At 38.2% G+C, this 20,868-nt stretch overlaps 1 protein-coding gene across 2 annotated transcripts in view; it reads left to right on the top strand.

The window, feature by feature from the left end:
- Positions 1-20,868, top strand: part of FAF1 (Fas associated factor 1) — a 173,425-nt gene that overhangs the window by 23,329 nt on the left and 129,228 nt on the right. For both annotated transcript variants that reach the window (XM_068406641.1, XM_068406642.1), the window contains exons 3-4: positions 14,772-14,818; positions 17,790-17,998. In XM_068406641.1, coding sequence (XP_068262742.1) covers positions 14,772-14,818; positions 17,790-17,998 — 256 coding nt within the window. The remainder of the gene's footprint in view (positions 1-14,771; positions 14,819-17,789; positions 17,999-20,868) is intronic.

The raw sequence follows: 20,868 nt of genomic DNA, 5'->3' as shown, positions 1-20,868 counted from the left end.
ATTTATATTTACATTTACTTCTATGTAATGTTGTCTTTTGGAAAGAAAGAAGTGAAACAAAACCACCAAACAAAAAAAAAAAATGAACTGAGAAAAATGAGCTAGAGCTTTACAATTTTTCTTTTTTATTTCTGTTGGAGGTGCCAGTTTAGATGGGATACCTGGGCAGAAAATGGACCTTTGGCTCTTGACAGTTATCAGCAATCTGTTCTTTGTATCTTTTATTGCTTTCTTACCATTAAGTTAGTTCTTTTGTTATAATGTGGAGTGAATCTCAGTACAAATTGGTAAAAACTAATACACTAACGATGTCTTTTGTCTCTTTTTCTAACTGATTGCCCTGCAAAAGCTTTGATGTGGTATTTCTCTATGTGTTTTTTTGATTGGTTTGAATTAGTCTGCCTCCAGAAACTAGGTGATTAGTTCAAGTTTGGCACAGACAGGTTCATTTCCTTAAATGTGGGACAGTATTGTTATATATTTAGCAGCTCCCTTGTTTCATTCCAAGCGGGCTGTATTTCAGTGGCTGGAGAACCAGGACTACACGTTATGGTGATCATGTTCCTCACATTGGCCCCTTCTAGCTTGTATTGTTGACCTGCTGTTTTCTTTACTTCAGAGTTGCATATTGAATATGGCACACATTTGACAGCACTCACTATGGGACTAGTGAGAAGTTCATGGTGTGCTCCTCTCATTAGGACTAGATCAGAGGGATTTTCACTGTTAGGAACATGGGCTTGTCTGTGTATTAATAACATTCTCCCTGTGATCAAATGAACAGTCACATCTGCCTGTGGGAACCAGAGGTTTGTATCCCAATTTTTTTTACGGAGCTCTTAAAGTTTTGGTGTCCTCTTCTGGATCTTGGTGTCCTGTTGAACATGTTATTGTCAACTCAGTTAGTTTATGCTCGCTGTTACTGCGCTGAGTTGCCTGGACATCATTCAAAATCCTGCTGCCAGCAGAGCTAAGGAAGAAGGAAGCTCTCAGTTAGGTAATGACAAGTACTGTTGGTGGACGGGCATCCAGCTGGTCCAGGCGTTCTGTGGGCATGGGGCCTGTTCTCCAGGAAATACAGGAGTGGCAGGTTTCTTGTGTGTCTAACTGCAGCATTAATCTCTTCTAGTAGGACACAATTACATTGTATGTGAACTTTTGTTTTACAAAGGTCTACAGAAACTCCTTTTAGAAGTCTTTAATGTACTTTCTGTTAAGTTAGGCAACCCTGCTTGCAAAAATTGTTTGATTTCTCATTCTTTGTATTTCCAGCTTTTTTGTAGCTCTCAAAGTGATATTTCTGTGTCTTTGAGTAAGCTCAGATGCGTGCTTTGTATTTTATGCAGCTGAGTGGTAGCAAAGATGACTAGCTAATTCTTAAAAAAACCCCATGATTGTTAAATTAATTGTTTTTATTTACTTTTGAATGCCTTCATCTCGGGTAAAACATGTTTCCTTTTTGTATATTTTCTACATTGAAGACCGTATGAAATGTGCAGCTCTATGTGTAGTTATAAGCATGGTATGGCTTTACAGATAGCTGTATGCACATTCATCTGTTTAAAAAAACCCAACAAAACATCACCACTAATACATGTGGAGGAAATTAAGATTCTTTACTTGCAGAATGCAGAGTAAGAGTGCTGCTTTGTCACCTCAGTATTGTGCTTCAAGGAAGGAAGATGACCTCTGCTAGCAGCAAGGTAGCCCAGTCTTTGTGGCCCTACCAAATCCAAACCACTTTCTTCTGAGACTTTTAATAACAGCAATAGTTGATACCTCAGGTGATGTAGGAAAGTGTTCAATATATTGCAACTGTGACGGTCATTTCACATGACTTCGAGAGCACAAATTGCAATTGATCCTGTTGTGTCTCTGTATCAGTCTTGGTCCATTGCCTGCAAGTGGTCTGTTAGACACCAGAAAGTGGTCAGCAGAGCGACTACAGTTTAAAATAAAATGGAGCTAAACCTAGTAAAAACATCCTATACATGTTCCGACACATACAAGCAAGAAGATAAACATACTGAAGGGAGAATAAAAGTAGCAAATGTCTAACTTGTGTGTTCTAAACTTTTGATTGTTTTGTATAAAACTATTATTTTATTACATGGGTTGGATTTTTTTTTTTTCCGGAAAACTTAGGTGGTCTTTGGATTTGTTTTCTTGTTTGGATGACCCTTTGCTCTTTCAAAAGAGGTTGAGAAACACTGCTTGGATCATGTTAACATTGCCATATCTTGTGATTTTTATAAGGAAACCCATGAAAGCTGTAATCAGTGCTGTAGCTGATGGTATTGTGTAAATATCCAAGAATCTCAAGTTTCACAGTGTTCCCCATGTAAAGAAAGAGGCTGGGAAAGGGCCAGTTTCTGGCTTGTCTGTAGAGAAAGATTTGAAAACTGAAATGAATTGTTTTCCTCATCTGTAGTCTGCTATCCCAAAACTTTATTAGATTCCCATGGATCTTGCCTGGAATTATTCAGGTACCAAACAAAACCTCTGAAAATGCACTTTACCCCAACAAATGATAGCTGAATTGTGTACTAGACCCAGATGGACGTTTGGTTTCTTCAGTTTACTTTTGTCTTTTTCTTTTTTTGGTCCTAAGGCAGGTGAACGTGTAAGAAGTACAAACTCTTCTTCCCCCACCCATGAGCAAATAACTGTGCCTCCTTACCAGGGCAAAGCCTTGTCTGAGAAAGATTGTTTGGGAACTTGGTGAAAACAGTTTTAATTTCTTTAAATTGCTCCTCTGCTGAGACATCGTGCTTATTGCATGGAAGAAGTACTGACAGGCTCAGAGCTTGGGAAGACTTGAGCTTTCATTGTGGAAAATTGGTGCTGTGCAGTGTCATTCTTGTCTCCTGTTTTCAAGGCACTGCTAAAATTTTAACATTGTAAATTTACTTGTTTGGTAGGTGACTAACTGTATTTAGGGCTCATTTTGGTCTACCATGTTTAAACAGATTGAGGCCAAGGGATGTGCCACTTACAACTTTATGGAAACCATGAATTAACATTAAATACATTAATTATTTTGTCCTTCGATTTGAAGGCAGTCATTTGGGAGGATGAAAAAACTGATGGCTCTCAAGGAGGTAGGGATTTTTTTTTTATTTAAGGCAGTTAAGAGTCATGGCTTTAAACGTGTTTTCTTTAGTGCTGTTTCATATATGCTTTGCAGTTTTGTTGACTCATCAGAAGGGCCTAATTCTCACACTGCTGATTGAAGGAGAGTGTAATGGGGTAAATATTTTTCCCACAGGGTAAAACTGGTATAGCTTGGGCAAAGTGTCTTGTAGATGAACACCCTTTTGTTCCTGTTAAACTGGAATAATTCTTTAGTATCTGTGAAGAAATCCGTATCTTTCAACCCTTCACAATTCTAGGAAATGTAATAGTTAATTTGCAATATATGAGAGAGTCCTCTAGACACTAAAGGGATTATGTTAATCTAAAATAGTTTGTTTTGGTTTATAACTACTGATTTTAATTTTTCTAATTGAAAAAGCCTGCTTTATTCACTGGAGGATAACAAAGCGCTTGTGATTGTGTGTTTTATGGCTGTATTTTGTAGCCATGTGTTGTGATGATGCATATGAAATTTTAATGTCTGACCAGAAAGAGAGCTGAGGAGATTTTTAGGTAAAACTTTCGTGTCAACGTTGTAAAGTCATGTTAGCTGTGTCTCCTTTCCAAATAATGGATGAAACTTAGTTCCTTAAGAAAAGAGCTCCTTTACTTAAGTTTTTCTTGCATAGTGATCAAACAAGCAGTGGGACTAATAAACCTAGATTTCTGTTCATGGAAAAAGACTCCTGTTGCTTGTAATAGAGAGTTTCTTGTGTTCTGAGAATAACCAAAAAGAGGCACCTGAGATCACCGTAGTGCCTAATAGTATTGTTGTAGCTATACGCAGGCATTAACCACCCACCTTACGTTTCACAAATACTTATTTTCAGAGGCTTGTACCTCTATTAGCACTTCTGTGAAGATTGCTTAGCATTATTTTGTCCTGAGACATTCAAATTTAAGAGCAAATTTCTCAACTATATTAATAGTGAAGTGGCTGGTAATGACGTATCTAAAAGAAGCGTGTAGTATATTAATCTGTGACTAGTTGAACTGAAAATTGTGTATGTCTTATAAACATGTGTTTGACAAGTGATCTGTCATGGAGTCATGCTGGGAATGTATGAGTAGGAGAAAAACGAAGTAAATGAAATAATTTGAGAACCAGCATCTGTGCCAATGCTGTGGCTATTTTGCAAGTGAACCTTAATTGTGAAAGATTTTACCACAGAAGCCAGGAGTCATTTAGACCCATCAGGCTTTCAAAGCAGAGTATTTTAAAAATGAATTTACGTATACTATTGTTGAATATCTTAGCAGTTCTGCCCTAGTTTTATTTAAATAAACTCTCCTTTGCTGGTCCTGGAAGACCTGGGCTGCTGTAGGACCAGCAGTATTGCATAGGCTGTTAAGAGGTATAAGGAGAAATACTGTGAGACAAGTTGTACGTTACATACTTTGGGAATGGACTTTCTGGTTTCCAAACTCTTAAGTGAAATCTTGCATAATTATTATTTTATTTTTGATTAGTGATTAGGCAGTCTGCTGACTATGTGTAGGCTAATTTGAAAGCTGTCATAGAAGATGTTTCATGTTATTACACCTTTTCAGTAAAGCGGCCTTAGTCTGTAGGCAGTACTTCTAGGCCTTCTACAGGCAGCTGAGAGCAGTCTCGCAATTACAGGGCCTGGTTGTTGTGGGGGATTTCAACTACCCTGATATTTGCTGGGAGGCCTACTCAGCCAGCCATCCCCAGTCCAGGAGGTTCCTCCAGTGTGTTGATGATAACTTTCTGATGCAAATGGTGGATGAGCCAACTAGGAGAGGAGCGCTGCTGGATCTGATCCTCACTAACAAGGAGGGTCTGGTTGAAGAGGTGAAGGTTGAGGGCAGCCTTGGTTGTAGTGACCATGAGATGGTAGAGTTCAGGATCTCATGTGGCAGGAACAGAATAGCTAGCAGAATCACAACCCTGAACTTCAGGAGGGCCAACTTTGGCCTTTTCAAGCAATTGCTAGGGGAAATCCCATGGGACAGGGTACTAGAAGGTAAGGGGGCCCAAGATAGTTGGTTAGCATTCAAGGACTGCTTCTTCCGAGCTCAAGATCAGAGCATCCCAAGAGGTAGGAAGTCAAGGAAGGGTACCAGGAGACCTGCATGGTTGAACAGGGAACTGCTGGGCAAACTCAAGTGGAAGAAGAAGGTGTACAGATCGTGGAAGGAGGGGCTGGCCACTTGGGAGGAATATAAGTCTGTTGTCAGAGGATGTAGGGAGGCAACTAGGAAAGCTAAGGCCTCCTTGGAATTAAACCTTGCAAGAGAGGTCAAGGACAACAGAAAGGGCTTCTTCAAATACATTGCAGGTAAAGCCAACACTAGAGGCAATGTAGGCCCACTGATGAATGAGGTGGGGGTCCTGGAGACAGAGGATAAAAAGAAGGCGGAGTTACTGAATGCCTTCTTTGCCTCTGTCTATACTGTTGGAGGCTGTCCTGAGGGGCCCCGGACCCCTGAGACCTCAGAAGAAGTCAGGATAGAGGAGGAATCTGTCTTGGTTGATGAGGGCTGGATCAGGGACCAATTAAGCAACCTGGATGTCCATAAATCCATGGGCCCTGATGGGATGCACCCACGGGTGCTGAGGGAGCTGGCGGAAGTCATTGCTAGGCCACTCTCCATCATCTTTACTAAGTCGTGGGCAACAGGAGAGGTGCCTGAGGACTGGAGGAAAGCGAATGTCACTCCAGTCTTCAAAAAGGGCAGGAAGGAGGACCCGGGTAACTATAGACCGGTCAGCCTCACCTCCATCCCTGGAAAGGTGATGGAGCAACTTGTTCTTGGTGCTGTCTTTAGGCACATCAAGGATAGGGGGATCATTAGGGGCACTCAGCATGGCTTCACCAACGGGAAGTCTTGCTCAACCAACTTGATAGCCTTTTATGAGGATGTTACCCGGTGGATAGATGATGGTAAAGCTGTGGATGTGGTCTATCTCGATTTCAGTAAAGCGTTTGACACGGTCTCCCACAGCATCCTCGCAGCTAAACTGGGGAAGTGTGGTCTGGATGATCGGGTAGTGAGGTGGATTGTGAACTGGCTGAAGGAAAGAAGCCAGAGAGTAGTGGTCAGCGGGACAGAGTCCAGTTGGAGGCCTGTGTCTAGCGGAGTTCCGCAAGGGTCGGTTCTGGGACCAGTTCTATTCAATATATTCATTAATGACTTGGATGAGGGATTAGTACTTGCTAAGAGCTAGTATGTTATAGCAAAGAGTGCCTTTATTTATTAGTTTATCCATTTATTAAGGCTGAAAAAAAAGTATGTTGTCAGGGGGTAGCTATCCCCAACCTGTACATTTTAGTGTTGTCATTAACATTTACATAAAATAATTAGGAGGGAGATAGAAATGTGGGAATTCAGTACATGGGTATTTTTTCAGGCATAGCCTTTGTTTTATCTGACTCTCCTGCTGTCTGGCTTAATGTTTTAAGGAGTAACAAAATATGTTTTGGTATCAAGCATAAGCATTCCTTTCTGTTAAGTTAGAAGGGGAAGCAGTACTAGTGTAAAAAGCTGCGACGTTAATGACTAGGGCCAAGATAAGTATATATGTGTGTCAGAATGTAGCAGACACATCATGGTCTACTCTTTTCCCTTTCTATGTGAATGAGTTGTGAGTGGATAGTTCAGAATAGATTATTTTCCTTTACTCCTGCTGAAACAGAGTTCCAGCTCGGATAGATACTCATCCATAAGCTTCTTATAACTCTGTTCATGTTATTTATTTTCCTTGCACTAGGAAAATATGTCCAGTTATGAATTTATTATTGAGATGGTGCTTTGTTTGTGGAATTATACAGTGACAATATAAAATTAAAGAACTCTGCAAAATGTGGCGTTTTTTTCCCAGGATTATAGAAGTATATGTAACTGTTGAAAGGCTTCCTAGTGCATTGCAGCATGTTGTAGGAACTACAGGAAAAAGTTTACTGAAGCCACCAAAGAAGTAGGGAGAAATGGGAAACCACATCTAGAGCGCTAATTGTAAACTATTTCAACGCGTGCTCTCTTGCTGATGAAGTGAATCATCTGTAGGAATATATTCATGTGGCATTTTTTGATGAAATGTTAATTTTTTGCTTTATTAGCAATTCTATTGTTTTGCAGCTTTTCATGAAGTATATTAGTTGTAAAGAAAGCAAGCTGAAATAAAGCAGAATGCATAGAAGACACTTCATTGTAGTTCAATTACAGCTTTTGGTTAAATTTTAACCACGATGGGGACAAATGTTGGCATTCTGTAAAAACTTTGTGGGTGTAGCTTCACATCTAGCACTTGGAAATACTTTGAGACTTGCAAAGCTGGGGGAATGCCAGCAAGTATAACACAAGCTACAGGAAAAAGCTGACTCATTTCTTTGCCTTGAAAAGCCTGCCAAAGATAACAAAGGTAGAGGTTGCTTCTGTTACTGCTGGGGCATAATTAGTTATTTTTTTATTTAAATATTATTGCATTCATTTAAAAATCCAAACCGAATAATATTTTTTTTATAACCTAAACTTGTAGCAGTCATTGCTTGCTAAAGTAATGGTTTCAGAGTAGCGGTGTATGTAGAAAGGTGATAGTGTATCTTGTTTGTAAAAAGCCTCTGGGCTAAAATAATTGGTATTCCTGCAGAACGTTTCATGGAATTTCTTGTTTAGAATAACACATCGCAGACGTGCCTGTAACAGGCAAGACTGGATAGTTGCATAAAGCTGCACAGAAGCCGTGTTCCTCTGCTTGGGAATCTCATAATACAATCGCAATGTCCTGGGGCAGAGAGAAGTGGTGGTATTACAGCTGCTTCAGTAAACCTTTATTAATCCAGATCAACTGCAGTATTTGACTAATAGTTGCAGTATGTTTTTGTCAGCATTAATTAGTAAAACTTCTGCTGTTTATTCCCAAATTTTCCACGTTTTTATTGTTGTAAACTGATCACAAGAAAAGTCTTGCTTACTTTTTATCCAGTTTCCTGAAATCGGGGTATCAGCAGGTCAGAACAAATGTTTTGACATGTCTATGTCTGGCATTACCCGTTATTATCAGTTCTGTTGAAAATACAAGCCCAAATCAGTATTTGCCAAATACTGAGGAGCATTATTTCAAAACATTTACTGTTATTACTGAAATATATACATATAGCAGAACCCTGCAAGTTAGTTTCATTGTAAGAAATACTTCTGTGCTCAAAAGGAACTAATAAATCTTTGCGCTTCTCCTGTTTTGCTTTACTGTTGTATATACAAGTATGTTCCTTTGTCACGCAGATTTATAGTTTGGAAGCAATTTAAAATTCACTTTTGCTTTTTGGGTCCTTCCATGCATGTTTTGTCCCACTAATGCTTTCCTTTCTCCCTTATCATTTAATTATTTTTTTGCTTTCTGGATAACATTTGTTCCGTTTTTGGTTTTGTTTCTCTCTCTTTTTTTTTTTTTAAGCTCCACATTGTACAAAGCATTTGGAGTTTTATCATCCATTTATTTTGTTTGAATACCAAATGAAATAATGGATTTTAAATCTTGAGGATAAGCAATTTATCATGTGAAAGCAACAAAATTAGGGTAAGGATATTGTATTTCATGGGGAATATCACATTTAGCCCAAATTAGGAGTAGAATTAATTACAGTGGAATTAAAGCTGTAAACAGAGTAGTATAAATGACCCTTTCAATGCTGTGGAAATAGATCATAAAATATAACAGATAAGAAATAATTTTTCTAGTGTAGTTTAGATGGCTTAATGAGAGCCTTCTAGTATATTTCATGACAATTTTAGCTTTTAAAAAAACATGTTTAATTTGTCTAAATTCAACAAATCTTGAGTGATCCTCAAGCAGGCTGGATTGATAAGACACAGAAATATTAGCTGATATTTCCAAAGTATAACAGTTATAGTTTTTTTTTTTTTTTTTTATTCTACAGAACTCAAAACCACAGTATGTTTGTCTTGCATGTCATCTCTCCCTCTATAGTGAGGTTTTGTATGTAGGTTTTGGTGTTATTCCACTTGTATAGTCAGACTGTGAAATAAATCTAAGATGAAATGCTGAAAGGGTCAGTCAAATATTAAAACAGGTTTCTATTTGTTTTGTAGTGTGAAACAAAACAAGTATTTTTTGGTTGTATTTCAAAATACAATCCTAAAAGCTGCTAACACCCCTTCCTCAATCGGTGAGCTAACGTAGAAAACAACGTGGGGTAAACTTTCTGAATATGTGATTATATCAAGGGAATGTTAAATATATAATAGGAAGAAAAGGCAAAATGAGCAAGAGAGACACAAAATGCTGAACTTTTGTTTCTTTAGCTTACCAGATAGTTTTAAACCAAAAGTAAAATCTGAGAGTTGTAGCTTTTTGAAAGTCATAATAAACGAATCCTTTTGTCAAAGAAAGCTCTTACTGAGTTTCATAGAAATAATTATGTGGGTTATGAGACTATTACATTAAGTGGAATACAACAAAAAAATAATTACTAGAAATCTGAATGTGTGAGACATACAGAATTTTGGGAGTTTGGAAGAAAATGCCCCATGAGCAGGTTACTCTGTTGTATTTCCCCGTGACTTTCTGAAGCAGTTGATACTGTTTGGTTGGACATCTTTGGATTTTGGATTAAATCATTTACAATGGCAGTTCCTATTACCCTGTGTCTATTTCTCATTCCTGTATTGCATTTGTTTAATGTAAACCTTCTCAATTTGTAGCTAAACAAATGTAAAGCTCTGTGTGGCCTTTATTAAGTAAACTGAAGTGATCTTACTTGCTGAATTCAGTCAAACCTAAATAAGGCTTTTAAAATTATGTGTAAGATGTTTAATACATAAACTTGTACTGGTTGTGTTAAGCTGATACGGTTATTTATCTCGGTGAAATTCATGCAGATTTCACTTGTGCATGGTATTTACATCGCTCTAGCCTCTTCTTCTGGAAGGGTGGTTCTTCCAGCGTCATGCTGCTTGAACTTGCTTATCAGACCAGAGCCTGATTGCTCTTGCTTTTCATTGGGGGAGAAGTTTGAACGTGGAAAGTTTTAAAGGATTTGTATCTAGCATAGGGTCTGTGTCTGGCAGCCAAAACCATCGTGTGGTATGGAGATTGGGAAGGAGAGGGAACAAGAAGTGCCCACGGAGGAAGACCTCCCACCTCATCCATTGCGAAAGCCTTTAACCATGTTTTTGCCTAGGCCTGCTTTAAACTCTTTAAGATAATTCACCTAAACGTCACTTTTAAATTCTAGAAATGAAACCTTCCATCTGTAGTTCATGAGGAGGAAGGAATTCCCCACCTCATTGAAATATACAATCAGTGTATATAGGCCTCTGCTTTTAAATAATATGATTGGCAAATCCAGTCTGTTTTCAAACTTGGTGATAACCAGCAAGTATTTTGAACTCAGGAGTTTAGGATTTGTGCTGTCTAAAATACCGCATTCATAATTATTCATAGGACACTCATTCCTCTGGGATGAGAGTTGCTCTAAGATGTGCTTAATTGCTTTTAAATGGTTAGTGCTATAATTGTGTATTTTGAGAGAAGTCATCAACATTGTTGCTTCATCAGGTTATTAAGAAACGGTTCTTCTTGTTTTTCTCTCTAACATTGGTTTGTACTCATAAAAGATAGTCACATTTAGTCAGACCTGACTAACCTATTTAAGTTAATATTCCCTTGAGGAAAAGCTTTACATTTCACAGTCTGCTTCACCATGTTCTTTAGGCACTTACATAGTTTCAGTCTGTTTGTAGAATACCACAGGGTTTCTGGGTTACCCAAACTATTAATGAATTTGGTAACCTTTTATTAACCTTATTGCTTTATTGTTTCCTGTGTTTGTGGGAAACAACAAAAAAGTTGTATTTAATATATTTTGATACTGGAAGCTTGCTGCTGAAACAAACAGCCAAAAAATGTATTGTTACTTTGAACTTTGTAATTGGCACTCGTAGGTCCAGTGTTATGTCATATTCCTGTCTTCCTATTCATTAAAATGAACAGGATTTTCAGTAATGTTTATGGATATAACCTATACTGTTGGATGATGGAGCCATAGAGTACTTGAGGATGGAAGTTACTTCTGGATGTCTGTCTGGTCAAAAGCAGGTCCAATTAGATCAGGTCATGCAGGGCTTAATAAATTATTAAATAAACTGTTTTAATTCCCAGATAGATGACTGATATCTCTGAACAAAATGTATAAATCAAGAATAACTAAATTTGGCTTATAATTTCCTACAATAAGTTGCGGGTCTGGTAGTTTGAATATTGTAATTGAAACAATAATTATGTCCTTCTATTCCTGTGTTCCAAGTTTGAACAGTGATACAGTAGAGTTTGTATGTGGATAGCCCTGAGACACACCTAAGATTCTGGGCTTTGGGGGAAAAAAAAAATCTTATAAACCCCCTGTAATTTTCCACTTAAGGTGAGGCTCACTCTTTAAATAGTGATAGCATAGATCGAATAGGTAAAACACCCGTTGAAGCCATGGTACCCAGTATCCAGCAGTGGCACTGGATGTACAGTGTGAGAACAGCATAAGCATGGAGTGCTACTCCCTCTTACCAACAGGTTATTGGGAGCTGAAGAAATTTTCTGAGCCAGACATGGTATCTTTATGTTTAATAACCCATGAATAGGCTTACTGCACCTGTTATTAAAATTGTTTCAAGGGTAATACATCTTTTTAATTACTGTATATTAGTCACACAGGCTGTTTTTGATGATCAAATGATCCCTGTTTGGAAAGACAAGAAAATTTAATATCTTTGAATGTTTGCTTAACCAGAGAGACCTGATCTGTTCTCAAAGGGGACTGGCATAGGGGAAGAACAGACTGGAAGAGATCTTGCCTTAAAAACTTGTTTGGGTTTTTTTTGTTTGCTTGTTTGTGTTTTTTTTTGTTTTGTTTTTTTTTTTTTTAAGTAGTCACAACCTTCCTCCTATGAAATTCTAAAGCAGATGGTTGTTCCTTTTTATTATTTTCTTTGCAAGGTCTGCTTGTAGATGTCTTGTAAGAACACGAGTATTTAATATCTGCATGTGCACTGCTACCATTTGCTGTCTACATAATTTTAGTCTTCCATCTTGCTTAACAGTGTCCAGACTCTTTATTTTTACAGTGTGGTTAATAGAGGTCTTTCCATCAAAAAAGTACATAATGCTGCTGCAGTTTTTTCTTTCTGCTGTGCCCCTTAAATGTCATCAAGTTTACAAAACTGGGGACGTGAACCGAGTTATTCAGTTTTAAAGAAAATAGCTTGGAGCCTCTATCGTATTTAACACCTCTAACTAGGCTTAGAAGAAGCTTAAGCTGATTTAATCCTCTGAGACCGAGACTTGAACTTTGACAGAAAAAGTGTGGCAAAGCCATGCTGTGCTATATTTCTTCATAGCTGAAGCAACTTCATTTTCTCAGAGTAAAGAGAATTCTGTTGCACCAGCAGATCGTTATTAGTGTTGGTCCTGTGGTACAAAAACCTGTATTTGCTCTCTAAATCCTACAGATGCAAAATAAAGGATATTTTTATCTTTCAACCAGCTTTACCTGTTGATTAACGGGAATGAAATGTATGTTGCTGAAGAGTATAGAGAGGGAAGCCAATCCAGAAAAACCCAAACAAATCAAAACCTCCCACTTTTTCCTGGAGGTTATTAGATGAACATGATGAAGAGCTGTGTATGACTGCGAAAACCACAATGATGGTAAACGAGACACGTTGTTACAAAGAAACCACTGATTATTGCCATGCACAGAGGATAAACTGATTTAAAAACTGATCTGGTAGGAAGCTTTGTTTTCTCTGTGATATGATGCAGCCTGATGGGTAGTTGCTGTACCTTACAGATACCTGTGACCCTTTTCCTTGTCTGCTTTTTTTTGCTATTATTTATGCAATATTTGTCTCTAAATACATGACAAATCTTATTGCAATATCATAGTTACTTAGCTGAGTTTTGACTCTTTGTAACCTTAACTATTAATGGAAATAGTAAAAATTCATGTTTATATATTCAGAGAAAAAGAAAGCACAGCATTTAAATCTTGATTTCATCTATTTTTGTGCTTTTTAGGGACTTACTGAGCTGCGGGTTTTTAATGTCAATTTGTAAAAATGATGTTGATAGATGATGACTGTCCATAGTTCAGTTGCAGTACATGACTTTGTCCTTATGGAGTACCAGGGAATCTATGAGCTTCTAAATGTCAGTGTTCCCTTCTTCATCAGGGACCAGGCACTCACCAGGTATACTGGCCAACGGGTCAGGTATATCTGACATAGGACATGATATTACTGATACTACAAGTTGTGATAACAGAAGTGCATGAATTGCTGGTGATGCAGCAGGAAACGAAGATTAGTGGGATCACAGAATCGATCAGGTTGGAAGAGACCTCTGGGATCATAGAGTCCAACCATTGCCCTGACACCACCATGTAAACTAGATCATGGCACTAAGTGCTATGTCCAGTCTTTTCTACTGCTACAAGCTGTCTTTAATCTCACTGTTGAGCCTAACAAATATGTACCTGTGAACACAATACCGATTATAAAGGTCATCAAAGAGCAGAAATAGAATTTGTATTTGGAGGTCTGGGTTTTTTTTCTCTCTAGATTTTTTTAATTCTTTCTCATTCCTTGTCAAATTCCCTCGTAAATTCCACTTTATCAGCCCACTGCTGGGCTGGGATTAAAAATCTGAAGTTAGGTAAAGTTCTGCCATCTTTATTCCCATGGCTTCTAACAATAATCAGAACAAAGTTTAAACAGCTGAGCAGTAAAATGTGTAAGTCATCTTCACCGGCCTGCATAGTATCACTTTCACTGCCCCTCCAGTCTGAAAAATCCTAGCAATGAGATTTTAAAACACTTTTCTTGTGGTATAAAGCAGTCTGAAATAAATTGTCTTCTAAATCCTGTTGAAGAGGGTCTTGATTTGCTTTCCAAGTTTTTCCCTCATCCTGACTTACATAATTTCAAAGTTTGTATAAACTTCTATAGCATGAGATGTGCTGGAAATGCATTAAAACTTCCTGCAACATAGAATGGAGCAATGCTGTAACAGGCTGAGAAGATGATTTTGTCAGAAGTGGGGTTTTGAACGTTCCACAGGGGTATGTTGTGACTATTTAAAAAATAATGTGTTTTAGTATGAGATAGAATTCATTAGGATATTTTTATAGGTAATAACTCTGTAATTTCAAATAAGACCAAATCTGAATGCAGCCTGCCAGGTTTGTACTTATACACCTGTAAGCAATATTTTGTTTGTTCTGATGATCTGGACAGCATGGGGTGATATTTAACCGCATAAACCTTACTTAAAAAATACTTCCTTTTCTACCTGAAGATTGTTTGAATTTTGGGGGTAGTCATTTCTGTGATTCCCTGGCACGTGAGGACTTAGGAGGCTAGATGGATATAGGAGTCTGAGCTTTGGTTCATGTTTGTTTTCACTTAGATACAGTTTTTATTTGAAGCAGGTACTTTAATGACAGTATAATCTACCAAGAATATATTCATTGAAAGGAGAACACTTTATGGCATATTTTAAAACAAGTTAATAACTCTTTGAAACATATTATAGAAGTTCTTATCATTTATTTTTGTTGCTCTGTATGCCTGACTCAAAATTTATTTTCTCTTTTCAGGCAGCTATAAATGGTGTAATACCACAAGAAAACGGCATTCTACAAAGGTAAGCACAGAAGGCTGGAGTAGTACACATGGAGAATGATGCTGTGTAATAGTTACATTTTTGTTCCTGAATCCTAAGAAGATGACGTAATTCTCCTATTAAAGCAGTTTCTGGAGCCACAAATTCAATTCCCAGCAAAGCTGATTTAACGCTCAATTTTTCCCATACTGATGGAGGACCAGCTTGAACACCTATTCAGATTAGTTAATTTGTGAATTATTTGGTTGTTGGTTCATTCTATGCAGGGTTGTCTCTTCCCTAAGTCTGGATTTTGGTACACTTTATTGGAAGTCAGAGCTTGTTTTTTTTTCTGTAAAGATCTAAAAATTTGCAAGGCAAATCCACAGATATTCCTGGCTAAGTATTATCTTTTTCCATATCCATTTTTACAGGTATTAATATTCCATGGTCCTTTGTCCCCTGCCAAAAGTTCATATTTTGGTATTTTTTTTAAATTGAATTACAGGCAGCAGATACTGTGTTAGATACAGTAAGGTTGCTCTTTTCTAAAAGTAGCTTTACTGATTTTCTTTCAGCTTCTGAATTAAATTTTGGCTTGTGTACTGGTGCCTGGATATCTTGAAGTCACTGAAGCATGAGCTCCTAAGTGCTGATGAGGCAATTGAAAACAGCAGAACAGGAATTGAGCTACTTGAGAGAGACAGTAAAATAGTGTTTAAAATTTTGTGTAGAAAAATACTCAATGTGCTATTTAAAAAAGTTTATTTTAATGACGAAAAAAGACACATAATGTAGATAAAGTGGTGTTTTGGCATCTCTGTCAATACTTACTAAAGCTATCCTTAAATACAGTCAGTTTTTTATCAGGATAAAACCTTATTTGCTTAGTAAAGTTACTAGATGTTTATTTATGGTAAGGTCTACCTAGTCCATTTGAGGTCAGGTCTTGGTTGTGCTGAGCAGTCTTTCTGCCCATGTTAACAAGTCCTGACCTCAAAGCATTTATATTCAAAATACCAGCATGTTAGGAACCACGTGGTCAGGGGGAAGGAGCTGGGGAGTGGGTATGCCTGGCTTGGATAACAAGCTGGTCCAGTGTCCACTTACAGCTTTCTTCAATGCTAATTTATTCATTTTTAGAAAGGATTGGACAGTCAAATGTGTCTCAAATATTTTCTCTTTTTTTTTTCTTCCAATGGAAGAGGTTTAAAAGGAGGCTCAGAGGACTTAGAAGCCTAGTTTCCAGTGGTTTTCAGATGAGGCTTACTTTACTGACCTGAGGCTTTTTATGTTCCATTAGATGTTGCCAGTCAGATATGTAGGATGCCTTTTGTGGTGGAATCAAATAGAATTAATACAACTGAGCTTGAAGTAATTTAATTTATTGAAGGGAAAAGATATGTTTTATTTTATAATTAAGTTGTGTTGTTTTTTTTTTAAAAATAAATCCAATCCTGAGAATCAGGATATTCATTGTTTCTTAGATCTGTTAACAAAATGGTATTGTACTTAATTCATAGTTGGACATCAGATTTAAGACAATGACATATCACACAGTATTTATACTTTTTTAAAGCCTGAAGATAACTGTTTCCTGTACTCTTCAGACCTCTGAAGTGGGTCTTTGACCTTTGAGCATGGGTCTTTGAGTGTGGGTCTTTGTAGCTGGGAATTCGTCCTTGTGAGGCTGCTCAAGGATGTGAGAAGTGAAGGAGCCCCTTGTTTTACAAGCACAACACGTTTTCCTTTTTTCAAATGTGGAAGGCACAATGGTGGGATTTGCAATAGCTCTGTATAACTTCAGCACTTCTGTGACATGCGTGCAATCCATGCTTATGCTTTTTTAAGTTCAGGCCTTCTCTAGATGACAGATTTGACTTCCTGTAAGAAGCATTTCCATTGACTGATCTTATGGTATCTCCAAGAAGGGCAGAATGCATTTTTCAAATAAGTTCTGTTTAAGAATGGAAATGAGACAACTTACATCTCAGCATTTCCTAAATCCTTCTTTGCTCGGCCTCCATTCTTTCAGTGCATACATTTTATTAGCTTGCATCCTCCTTCATGATACCCTGTAACTGCCCAGGACAGATAAATCTTCCTGATAAGAACTCTACAAGGCAAAGCTCTAGGATTGCCCTGTGAAGTTTATTGCCTTCCAAACTTAATTTCTGTACATCATAGTTTGTTTTTTTTTTTTTTGGCCTGGAGTAACATTCCTTAAATTTCATGTTTTGTTACCTTTGTTTCTAATCCCAGTTACATGCTTCTTGTGGAGAGGCTCATTGAGGAAGATGAAGTGCTTCTGGGTAGTGAGGGTTTCCCAATTTATTCTGACCTGTAATGCTGTATGTATCCTTGAGCCAGGTATGGAGACCTCCTTATATGAATGGCCAGGAGGCTTGAAGGATTTTGAACTTAAAGACAAGCTAGAATTCAGCATTGCATTACTGTTGTACTTCTAGGTATTTTTTTGCAGCATATACCTCATTCTTGTAGCTTATTTACCTTAAGTATTTTAATATCTGACTTGTTTTCCACTAACTTGGTATTGGAAAATACCAATACATGTGTAGTATTTTAAGCTTTATTTCTTATCCTTATTTCCATGTCATACTAGCCCAATGATGTAGAAAGCTGGTGGTTGCCATGGTGCCAATATTTATATGGTCACAGCACTCCTGGAACTGGAAATAATACCTCTGAAGATAATTCTGATATTAATTACATAGTGAACTTAAGACTGAAATAATGGCTTAAATGCCAGTTTGTCATCTAAGCTGTTCTCCTATGGCACTTCTGAGTCACTGAAATGTTAATATTGCTGATATGAAAGCTATTTTCTAATTATTAATAAAACAGTATTTTCAAATATGACAGTGTAGTTTATTCAAGAGGTGTGTGCTGTTGACCATAGTAAGTGAATCATACTGTTCATTTTCCTTTGCTAACTTTTATTTAAACATATCAAACTGTTCTGTTTAAACATTCTTGTGTGCATATCTTTCAGTGAGTACGGTGGAGAGACTTTACATGGACCAGCGTATGGCCCCACAACTCATTCCACAGCAGCTTCTTCAACTTCTTCCTCATCCTCAGCATTTCGCCATGTAGTGCCATCTAGACAAATAGTGGAAAGACAGCCTCGAATGCTTGACTTCAGGGTTGAGTACAGAGACAGAAATGTGGATGTAGTACTTGAAGACAGCTCCACAGTTGGTAAGGATTTGTAAAAATGAAATGAAAACTGTTGTGGTAAAATTGTTAAAACACAAACAAACAAAAAAGACCCAACCCCAAAAACCCAAGTCCTAAAAAAAAGGCAAAGCAAAGCAAAACGCCTTAAAGAAGAAAAAAAATCTCCCAGAAACTGCAGCCTCCACAGCTACTAACCATTTTCAAATCTCTTTGCAGCTTTAAAAAGCAAAATTTCACTAATCCATTTTAAAGGTTAGTGATCTATCAAATATTTATTTTTAAATCTATTTTTCTTATGAACTTGATTCAGAAACAAAGTGGAGATTACATTTTCAGGCCTCAACTTAATCAGTAATTTGGGATAGGATTAGTGTAGATGCAATCTACTAATAAGCGGATGATCTTGGCGTTTCCTTTTTGAATCTGTATGGCATCTCTTTCTGTGTAGGATTAGTGACAAGATTTAGAGGAATTCTTTCCAGTGTGAAGAGCATCGTTGCATTCTTCTTTTTTCAATTTTTATTTGACTTGTTTGTGCAAATTAAGATTTCTTTTATAAGTTTTATTGTCTTTATCCTAACACTGATGCTTTTTGTAAGTGTGTTAGACTATGCTATTGTTAGCATTGCAGAGCGTGTTATTTTTTACATTCCCCAAAGTCTGAGTTAATTTACTTTTGCTAAGGATGAAGAGCTTTTTTTTTTTTTAAGTGACGATATACAGATCAAAATAAGAAACTAAATGAAAAATAGTTGATTAAAGTAATTTTCAGTGCCGCAGCCTTATGTCTGTGATGAAATTTTGAAACTGAAACTTTATTCCTCCTTTGTTTTTTTAGCATCCGATTTGGTATTGGCTCCTGCCACCTAGTGGTATTTAGTTGGATTTCCTGATTAGTTTTTCATGTTTTCCACTGCACTGAGTTGAATCTCTGCAAAGCAGATATAAAAGTCTGACCAAATCAGAATTTTGCAGCCGTAGTATTTTGTTTTTTTCTTTTCTTATCAACTTCTTTCAAGATTAAGTGATTAAGCTGTAGGGCAGAAGCAGTCAGTGTAGAACTCTTTGTCTGTATCTTCACAGAATCACAGAATGTCAGGGATTGGAAGGGACCTCGAAAGATCATCTAGTCCAATCCCCCTGCCGGGGCAGGATTGCCTAGACCATATCACACAGGAACGCGTCCAGGCGGGTTTTGAATGTCTCCAGAGAAGGAGACTCCACAACCTCTCTGGGCAGCCTGTTCCAGTGTTCGGTCACCCTCACCGTAAAGAAGTTTTTCCTCATATTTATGCGGAGCCTCCTGTGTTCCAGCTTGCACTCATTGCCCCTTGTCCTGTCAAGGGATGTCACTGAGAAGAGCCTGGCTCCATCCTCATGACACTTGCCCTTTACATATTTATAAACATTAATGAGGTCACCCCTCAGTCTCCTCTTCTCTAAGCTAAAGAGACCCAGCTCCCTCAGCCTCTCCTCATAAGGGAGATGTTCCACCCCCTTAATCATCTTCGTGGCTCTGCGCTGGACTCTCTCTAGCAGTTCCCTGTCCTTCTTGAACTGAGGGGCCCAGAACTGGACACAATATTCCAGATGCGGCCTCACCAGGGCAGAGTAGAGGGGGAGGAGAACCTCTCTTGACCTGCTAACCCACACCCCTTCTAATACACCCCAGGATGCCATTGGCCTTCTTGGCCACAAGGGCACATTGCTGGCTCATGGTCATCCTGCTGTCCACTAGGACCCTTGGCATATGAAGATTGAGGGCAGCCTTGCATTTAAAGTCCTGAGAGAAGTGAGCAAGGCAAATAGTAGGATTTCAACCATGGACTTCAGGAAAGAAGATTTTTGGCTTTTTCAGGGATCTGCTTGGCAGGATCCCATGAGAAACTGCTCTGAGGGCAAAGGGGCCCAAGAGAGCCAATTGATCTTCAAGGACAATCTCTTCAAAGCACAAGAACAGTCCCTTCCAACAGGCAGAAAGAGGAGCAAGCATGGCAGAAGGTCAGCACGGAAGAACAAGGAATTTATGACTAAGCTAAACGTGAAAAGAATGTACACAGAAGGTGGAAGGTAGTGATGGGGCTACCCAGGAGGAATACACAGATGTTGCCAGAGTATGCAGGTTTGGAGTTAGACCAAAGCTCAGGTAGAGCTGAAACCACTGAGGGATTAGAAGGACTTCTTTAAGTACATCAGCATGAAAAGAAAGGCTGAGGAAAAAGTGAGCCTACTGTTCAATGGTGATTGCTGAACTTCCTCTGTGGGAAGATTATGGAGAAAATCTTCCTGGAAGCCATTTCTGAGCATGGAAAAGAAAAGAAGGTGTTTTGGAAGAGCCAGCATGGATTTGCTAAGGGCAAATTGTGCTTAATCAATGTTGTTTGCCTTGTATGATTTGATGACTGGCTCTGTGGACAAGGGGAGAACGGTGGATGTCACTTTGACTTTAGTAAGGCCTTTGACACACTCTGCTGTAGTATTCTTATAGTCGTAGTGTTAAGATAAGGACTGGATAAGTGGGCTGAGAAGGTAAGTAGATAATTGCCTGGAGTGCTGGGCTCAAAGTTGGACATATGAACAGTTACTAATTTTAGGACATCCCTCAGCAGTTGATTGTGGGGCCAGTGTTGCTTAATGTCTTTACTAAAAACCTGGTTGTTAAGGTATGTGCTCTCTTGGCAAGTTGACGAAGAATAGCAGATCAGAGAAAGTGGCTGATATTCTGGAGGGCAAGGCTGCTATTTAGAGGGTCCTGGACAGCCTGGAGAAGTGGGCGGACAGGAGCATCATGAAGTTCGAAGAAAGCAAAGTTGAAGTCCTGCATCTGGGATAGGATAACTCCATGTTATCCCATCTGATAACTGGCTGAGGGCTGGCAGCCTAGAAAGCAA

This window comes from Nyctibius grandis, chromosome 8 (genome assembly GCF_013368605.1).
Source record: "Nyctibius grandis isolate bNycGra1 chromosome 8, bNycGra1.pri, whole genome shotgun sequence".
In the NCBI taxonomy this organism is placed as follows: domain Eukaryota; kingdom Metazoa; phylum Chordata; class Aves; order Nyctibiiformes; family Nyctibiidae; genus Nyctibius; species Nyctibius grandis.
Note: the sequence above shows the minus strand (reverse complement) of the source record. Positions and strands in the feature narration are given on the sequence as shown.